The 9,008-nt window shown below is 40.4% G+C and overlaps 2 protein-coding genes across 2 annotated transcripts; one reads left to right on the forward strand and one right to left on the reverse strand.

The window, feature by feature from the left end:
- The first annotated feature begins 791 nt into the window (after positions 1-791).
- LOC121613642 (interactor of HORMAD1 protein 1) lies at positions 792-4,166 on the forward strand. Its single transcript, XM_041947175.1, has 7 exons — positions 792-874; positions 1,500-1,638; positions 2,049-2,185; positions 2,311-2,359; positions 2,471-2,555; positions 2,854-2,969; positions 3,073-4,166. Exons 1-7 carry the CDS (start codon positions 807-809, stop codon positions 3,781-3,783), a joined length of 1,305 nt encoding a protein of 434 aa, XP_041803109.1. The 5' UTR covers positions 792-806; the 3' UTR covers positions 3,784-4,166.
- A 484-nt stretch (positions 4,167-4,650) lies between these two features.
- Positions 4,651-8,477, reverse strand: kbtbd12 (kelch repeat and BTB (POZ) domain containing 12). The gene is made up of 6 exons (XM_041947162.1): positions 8,366-8,477; positions 6,617-7,759; positions 6,253-6,523; positions 5,921-6,071; positions 5,582-5,779; positions 4,651-5,492 (listed from the first exon to the last, which is right to left on the reverse strand). Exons 2-6 carry the CDS (start codon positions 7,687-7,689, stop codon positions 5,323-5,325), a joined length of 1,863 nt encoding a protein of 620 aa, XP_041803096.1. The 5' UTR covers positions 7,690-7,759; positions 8,366-8,477; the 3' UTR covers positions 4,651-5,322.
- Between the last annotated feature and the right edge of the window lie 531 nt (positions 8,478-9,008).

Consider the following 9,008-nt stretch of genomic DNA (forward strand, 5'->3'; position numbering starts at 1 on the left):
CATAGCTACCTGCTTTCATTTAGCAGAGACACTTCCGGGTGCAATTTTCAAAATAAAACCCTCACCGTTTTGTGGGCTTCGTTCACACAGTGCTTAGTACAAAAAAATAAAAAATAAAATTCAAGTTATTACATTTTTAATTTAAAATTAAGATTAGAATTAATCTAAAATATTAACCACCATTCATTAATAACTGTAGTAATTATAAATTAGATTGATAGAAATAGAAATTAAATTGAAAGAATGATCAGCATTTCCATGAAAGATTACAGTCAGGGTCCATTAATTTGTCACATAATTTCAGGGGTTTGCAGTACAACTATAACCTGCTCTAAAAAGCATAAAGGCATAAAAACCTAAGGGTGAATTTTATTTCTTGCGCATCACAAAAGGTTCTCCCAATGAGGATCAATTATATTAACGTTGAAAATCTTGTTCACTAAAGCACATTTTAAAAACAATACTGTGAAATGCGAAAATGAGACAAATATTAATATCAATTCAAATATATATATAAAAAACTTCTATTCAGATTTTTCGTTGCTTCCTTTAATGATAATATGAGATACAATATACTGTAAATATAGCCTGTTAGATAAGAAATAATACTACCTTTCTTACAATATAGATTATAATTGAACACAAAACAATTGTGCTTAATTTGTGGAAGTTTAATAAAACACTATTACATTAGGAATATGCATTATATGAGTAAAATTCAGTCCAGCAACTTAAATTTGACGTGAGTGTAGTCCTATTTTGTCGCCGGCACCTGAACGCAGCCAAGGCTCGTGCTGTAAGATGACATGGCGGGCGGGAGAGATTTAATACTGGCAAACACGCTTCCTGTATTGACTTCAACTCTTCATCACAGGTTATAGGAACTGTGAGTCAGCTTAGAAACCATCGCACAGTATCAAACTCAGCATAACTAGCATGTGGAAAAGGAGTAATAAGTGTTTCTTGCTAAAAAGTTAATGCTCATTTAAGATTTGTTTGCCTTCATGTTAGTCATTGTTAGCTAATTAAACCGTTTATAGATTCGCGTTAAAGCTAATTAGCGTGATTCCAACCCATCTGTCAGCAGTTAAATTGATGCTCTCAAGATGTCATGGCTTGCTAAAATTGCTACTAACTCGTTGTCTTTACAAACAGGTAACTAAAGACGATGAATCATATGAGGAGCATAAAAGAAATGCTGAGCATCCCAACTGGAAGCAGGTGGTTAGCTTAAGTGTTAGTGTGCTGTTAAACTTTGACTCCCATTAGCTATGACTTTTCTCCAGCTGTAAATAATGTTATATGAGGATGCTACCACCAGTTTTTAATCTGAAAACAATGTAAGATCACTGGATCATTAAGATATTTGTGGAGAAATGTTTTACATGTCTGTGAGTTTATGTGATTTCTACAAACACTCTCTGTTTTGCTGCACAAACAAATTGTGTGTTTGTGTTTTCTTTATTCATCACACGCTGTGGGGACAAAACAATGAACAGGAATGTGGCTGCCAGTGCCCACCCCTCTTTTACAGACTCTCAGTTTTTCTTTGGGTCTCAGTTTTGGCATGAAAATTCTCAAGGCACATCTCAAGATATGAGTGTTTCATCCAGGACCTCCCAACAAAGTTCACAAGAGGTGAGATTTATCAACTTCATCTTATAGCTTGTTCCTGGTAATATTTTCAGTAATGTCTTTGAGTACCCAGAGGCACACCCCTTTGGTTTAATGTCATTATAACTTTCACATATGTGAAAGTGTCGTGTTTATTAAGTGTGCATAGTAATGTGTCTAATGGGACAGCAGATGTGGATATTTGCTGGTGTGTTGCACTGTGAGAAAAGTCAAAAAGTCCAAGTGATGCTATTTGTGGGTCTACCACCGTTGTGCTTTTGTCCCTTCAGTAACTTTTACATACAGTATAATATTTTATCAGCCAATTTATAAGACCATGAGTGCATACAGTTTTATTAACCACTGCGATTATGTGAAAAATATGCATGTCTTATGTCTGTATCCTTTAACCTCTGTGTTTTCTTATTACTTAGGGAAGTGACCCAAAGTTTTCAAACAGTTACCACACTAAACCTCTCCTGTTTGGAGAACTGAAGGACAAAAGCAAAGCCTTTGGAATATTGGACACATTTGAGGAGAACAAGAAAAGGGCAAAAGAAAAAGCTGACAGGTTATTCTCTGTATCACTTGAAATATGCAACTCACCTTGAAATTATTAATGGGTGATTTTAAAGAAATATGCTAACTAACTTCTGAGAATTGTACATCTGTCCCATTGTCCCTTTTCTTTAACAGTGATATTTTAGTGAAAGAATACCATCATTTTCAAGAAACTCTCAACAATGTAAGTGATGATAGGCTTCCATTCTGTTGCTCTTTTGATCACACAGCTTCTCTTTTCTTTATGTAAAATATTTATTTATTTAAATAATATAAATGTTGCAATGTTTTTCAGATTCAACAGTTGGTTGCTGGCACAGAGAGAAATACTGCTGTGTGTCAAACGGTCCTTGAAAAATTTGACAATTTTGCATCAACATGTAAGTTTTCTAATTGATTTTTTTTTTTTTTGTTGAAATTATACTGCTTAGTATCACTCTCTGTATGCTCTGGATTTGGTTAGTTTAGTAAAAAAAAAAAAAAAAAGAGACTGTGAGCAAGCACTTCCTATTGCCAGTAGATGGTGCTCTTTGCCCAATAATTGAACATTAGTTACTCATACTCTCTAAATAGAAAATTGCTGTATGGTTCCATAATTTCCTACATTTCATTGGCTTCAGTGCCATAAGATGAAAGGTTGCTTTTAATATGCTAATTTATATCCTATTATTGATCCAGTGCAAAACAATCTTAGCAGTCTTCAGAGTGACATGTCCCAGCAGTTTGAGACATTATTGAATAAAGTGAACTCCCAGAAGGAGATGATGACTGAACTGGAGGACTGGGTGCAAAAGGTGAGTTGTATGGATGTAGTTTATAGTGAGTATTACTGCAGATTTAATAAGATGGAAGGCTGATAAATTCTCCTGATTAATGATGATCGTTTTTATCATTTAGAGTGGAGACGCCACAGCAGAACTTGGCTCAAATCTGCAAAGCTGTCTTGACTGTCTGAGAGAGGAACAGGTGAGAGAACGAAACATACTTGAAGAGGCTCTGAAGCTGCTCAGCACCTTAGTCTCAGAACGCCCAGCCAAACAGAGCTCTGAGAGACTGAATGACAGTGCCATTCAGACATCACCAGGGCTGGAACAACCATTTTCCAACATGCTTCAAGGCAAGCAGCTTGCATATATGTCACATAACCTTAAACACAGTCAGGCTGAAGGTCCCCCTCAGGATCCTAACTGCATCACAGGAAAGAGGAAATCCACTCCGAGAGGCCACAGGAGGCGCAAAAAGAGGCCGCTGGTGCTCTCTCAGAGGAGTAAACTCACTGTCACGGATGAAAACAGTCAACCTCTCATGAACTGTAACAAACAACAAACACCCCTCTGTGAGCATCGTGATCTGAAAGCAGTGACCGGCCAGGACAGTCTAAACCCAGCCTGTCTAACAAAGCCCGACAGGGAAATGAGGTCTATAGCTAGAGGTTGTTTGATCACCCCTCTCAGCTGCTGGTCTCAGGACAGCAACAGCTCTGCGTGCCCCACAGGAATCGAACCCATCTTAGAGAAGCTCTCAGCTGAGTCCAGGACAGGGACTGTAGCGAAACCTGAAGGCCTCTGGCAGTTGTTTGACAACAGTGATTGTGATTTAGGCTTTTAGAGGTTGAGTAGAGGACTCAGAAAGTGCAGCGTTTGTGTTCTTATTTTTAGAATACAGGGGAATAAAAGAAAAAAGTTTATTATTATATTTAATATTACTTGTGACCTATGTTCTATTAGTTGTCGAGATGTTTAGTGTTTTGAGGAATGAACACATTGATAAATGTTTTTGTCATGTGCTTATGGTGGAAGAACTGTAGAGGGGTGTAAAAAGGTGTGAATTACAAGTAAGTTAAGGACAGAGTGACCTACAAAGCATCACATTTAAAGTTTTTCAAGTACTGTAACAGTTAAGTGTCTCTGCTGACTTTAAAATTAAATTATTCTGTATTTATATGTCTTAACTTAAAATGGAAAATAAACTGAAAGGTTTTTGCAAACAAACCACAAATCTCTTAAATAATTATTGGAAACCAAATGTAACTACTATGCAGATCTATAAAGTAATGACTTACCCCACTTATCCACCCCACTTATACCACTGAGGGTAGACAAAATATTAGAAACACCTTTCAGTATGATGCAATACAGTTCAAAAGCACCATGAACAGCCTCCAAGATCACCGTAAACATCTCTCTTAAACAGTTCCAACATAAACTGAACATTCAGCTACATGAAAGTAGGATTTTAACCAATTGCACCTCATAAACTTGCAACTGAGACTCTACTTAAAGTTTACTTTAAAAGGAATTGAGTGTCTGTGTTCAAACCACAATAACCATAACCATAATATCGCTAAAGTGCAAATTTATTAGCAAAAGACAGTTTTATTCTGCTTTAGCAAGCATAGCACAAAAACAAACAAAACATTGATTAATACAGTACAATAATATAAAATATTTACTTTTTAATAGTTATATTTCCTTAGTCTGCCAATGTGTGTTTGCTGAAGTCATAACGTTTTAGTCTGTAATAACAGACCAAATGCTTTACCAGTACTTTGATATAATTGTAACTATAACTAGAGCTGCAATGATCAGATGATTGTCAGAAAATTAATTAGCAACTATTCTGATATCAGTTAATCATTTCAGTTATTTTCCAAATCTGTGTCAGTCCATCACTGTGGCCTCTGAGAAATTGTAATGCAATTTTCTCACTACTCAACATTTTATAGACTTAACAATTAATCGATAAGTCAACAAAATAATCACTGGATTAATTGAAAATAGTAAGAGTTATAATATAGTAATTATAACCATAATTTATGTCTGTTTAATGTCAAAGACAATCATTTCCTGGTGTTGCTGATAACACTCTGCACCACAGAGCTGCAGGTTGGAAGTGATCAGTCTCTGCAGATGTCAACAAGTTAAAAAAAACAACAAAAACACTGTATTTACAAATTATCTGCCTATTCTCATTCCAACAGCGTGCAAATCATTAACCGCAGATCCTCTTTCATGCAGCAGTGCACTAAGATCCTTTCTGCTTGAAAAAATGAACGCCTTTGGCCCAGCAATAAGTGCATTAATAATTAATGATTGATTTCCTTCACTAATTCTCCCGAACAGACTTTGATCTGATCTGACAGGGGTGTCACAGTTTAACCAAGTCTGCAGGTGGGGACATGAGTGCCCTTGGGTTGAGATTTGCCACTAAGCAGACATCGTAGTTGTCATGCATCAGAACGCGCCGAGCCACTACTGTCCACCGGTTGTCCCAGGGGTCCAGCTCCAAAATGTCTTTTGTTATATCTTCATGACGATCTAAGGGCAGAGAAGAAACAGTGATACAGTCACTTGGAAATGTCTCTCAAACACTTTTTAGTTATTGGATGTGGATATTCCTTATTCACCTGCTCCTTTGTAGTATCCACACACGTAAATCTTGCCCCCCACCACTGCTGCGTTCGGGCCGGTGGTGCGCAGTGAGAGTTGTGAACATGGAAGAGGAGGTCCGTCCCTCCAGTAATCTCCATCTGGGTTGTAAATTTCCACCGCATCGAGGCAGTGGCGTGATTGCCCACGGTCCACACCCTGACATCCAATACCTCCTGCAAAATAGCATCATTGTGTAAAACTAATTCTTACAGAAATCAGGTTATGCAGCAGGATCATGACAGTATTATGTACTGAATTAATATGCATTGAAATTAGCCGTTTTATGAGCAAGTTAACTGAATAAAATATCTTACCCAGCACATAAATTTCCCCATTGAGTACAACAGCACTGCAGCGATACTTGGAGTACTTCATGGGACCTAACTCCGTCCACTTATTTGTGTTTGGATCATACTCCAGGAGGTGGTTACTAAGACGTTCAGGCTCATCATCCATCCGATATGACTGGATGGTTGAAGGGGAGGGAGGTAGTGACAAAGCAGAGCAAGTGCAGTCAGAGAGGAGTCACGTACAGACACAGTCAGAGCTCACATCATACGAGTTCATGGAGTCTGATTTTCCAAGAACCAAACTGATTGCAGGTTTTTGAATCATTGCTAGAAGCTAACACACGTGTGAAGATCACCTGTGGTGTTCGACCACCCATCACATAGAGCCGATCTTTCATTCTGACCACGCTGTGATAGGCCAGAGGCAGAGGCAGGGGTGCTGCACTGCGCCAGGGGCCGCCTTGCAGAGACCAGCGCTCCACGCAGTTAGTGATGAGGAGCTGGTTCTTCAGCTTCATCAGCCCACCCAGCAGGTACAGAGTGTCACCCAGTGACCCCAGAGCGTATGAATCACGGTACTCCGCTGATGTCAGGCGCTCCCAGCTTCCTTGGGCCTCTACTTTGTACCTGGCAGCCGAAGAAGAACGAACAATCAGGAGCATTTGTGTGGGGCAAGCAAAATCCAAATTGATCAAATGCGTCACCTAATGTCTTCCTTACCTGTGAATCTCAACATTCATGTCCTTCTGCCTGGCCATTCTGCGTGCACTCGCCTCCCCTGCCACTATGATGTCATTTCTTTCAGTTACAACCCCGGCGCACACATACCCCAGAGCCTCCCCATACCGAGGTGAAGTGATGTAGTAGCTCCGGCCTGTGGATGGAGCGTAGCAAAAGCTGCGCTCAGCATAGCTGCCGTACCTTGACCTAATCCCACCGCTGTCGTTGCCAACACAGAGCAGCAGATCTGTGGTCTCCATGCCGTACCGCAGCTTTAGTTTGCGTGGTGCAGCTGAGGGATGCATTGCCGTGGCCTCCAAAGCTTCTCTGAGCAGCTCTAGACATTCAGCATCAGCCAGCAGGGCCGTGTTCCTTTTCATCACCTCTTTAAGATAGTCAGGGTTTATCAGTGGCAGACGGACCTTCCTCAGGAGCTCTGGAAGGTGCAGGATACGGACCTCTCCATCTGTCGGAGTGCTGCATTTGACCCAGCGAAGAACCACCTCCAGGATAGTCTCTTCTCTAGAAACATTAAGGTCGTCAGAAGACAGGAGCTTTCCCAGCTGGTGGGCCTCCAGCTCCAGGACCTCCTCACTGTGGCAGACTTGGACGAAGTGCTGCCTCAAGAAGCGCTGAGCATAGTCGGCCAGGTCCTCTGCACCAAGGTCACGGGCAAAGTAATACACACCAAGGCAGTTGGAGGCATCCATGTTCTCAGTCATGTGCTGCTGACAGCGAGCGAAGACGTCATCCATCTGCAGGAGAAAAGCTGCGATGGAGATGCCCTGAACATTGGCGTTAGTGAGAGGAAGATCTGAGCAGTACATGTAGTTCAAGAGCAGGGCCAGGCTGTCTGCAGGGGTGTCGCGCAGGAAGATTTCTCTGCTGCTGCACTCACGCAGGCCGCACGTGAACATAACACGGAAGTACGGGCTGAAGGCGGCCAGAACGACCCGGTGACAGGGAAAGCTGATGCCCTCAGCAACCAGCACCACATCCGTCAGATGCTCTGTCTCCCTCATCTTCCTCAGCTGGTCGAGCAGCACCAGCCCGTGTTTGGCTGTAAGATCCATTTTGCCTCAACGTTTTAGTAACAATAATATTTGCAGAGTTAAACCAGTAGTTTTAAACAGGAGGTTGTCTCTGAAAAACAAAGAAAAAAAAAGAGTATCTTGAAGATAAATTTACTTGTAATTCTTTTTGTGTGACTGATTGCCAAGATTTTAACCATTAAAGCATATTTAAGTAATGCAAAGCACATACTTTTAATGGCTTATGTAAAGGCAAACCTATAAGGATATTTCCATTAATTTCATAGTTAAGCAGCCATCATTCTAATAAACAAACTTTAAGATAAGATAATCCTTTTATTGATCCCTCAGAGGGGACACTCAGGTGTTATAGCAGCACAAGGACAGAATAAGTGCATGTAAATAGAGAAATCTAAATAAATGTGTATAAAATAATAATAAATTAAAATAGAAACTATAGAAATTTGATTCAGAACGCAAAATTACAGGCAATAGCAGCTTATATACAGCACCCACAACTAGTATTGTACCTGAACTATGCTGTCTCAAGCAACATGACAACATGACTTCCAAATTAGCCTTAGATATAAAAAGACAGGTTAGACGTGACAAGCACAAGCTAAATGCCGCCATTGTCTACATGACATGTGCACTCTTGTAAGTTAGCACTACCACTGTCCACATCATCCAGCAATCACCTCCTTTGTAAAAGCCTCACCAAAGTCACCAGCTCCTCTTGTCTGCTGTTATCTTTGGTCTAAACAGTCCAGCAAACGTCCATGTTTTTCATCAGGCTACATGTGTTGTTGATGTTGCCGAACGCGTCGGTCAGGGGGGTTAGAGAGGGTCTGAGCAGTTGCAAGAGACATAGATATGTGCCCCCCACATTGCTGCGGCCCTCTGAGCCACTAACCCAAAAATAGACGCTGTTGTGGCACACAATAAGTGGGTCAGAGGGGTTTGAGTGATCAGGAGGGAGCAGGTTTTAAGCCATGACAGTGACAAACATTGTCAATTATTTAGACATTCCTAATTTGTTGGACTTTTGTTTCTGGTAATTCTCCATCGCAGTTTGTTTCCCTCGGTCACGTGCATGTGGCTCTGGAATGACTGAAATAAAACATTGCTCCCGGCTTCAGATTTCATGACAGCACTCTCTTAAAGGCCCAGTATACTTTGAGCCCATGTGTCAAAAATCAGACCTCTTACAGTAACTCTGATTCTTGAAATCCCAAAATTCTTGAGACTGTTGCACCAACTGTAACAAAGTTTGTAAACTACATTTATTTTTTCACATTTTTACTTTCTGACTGTCCAGCTTTGTGTTTAAAATGAATTGAATCCACTTTTGCATCTAAAAT

This window comes from Chelmon rostratus, chromosome 2 (genome assembly GCF_017976325.1).
Source record: "Chelmon rostratus isolate fCheRos1 chromosome 2, fCheRos1.pri, whole genome shotgun sequence".
Lineage (NCBI taxonomy): Eukaryota > Metazoa > Chordata > Actinopteri > Chaetodontiformes > Chaetodontidae > Chelmon > Chelmon rostratus.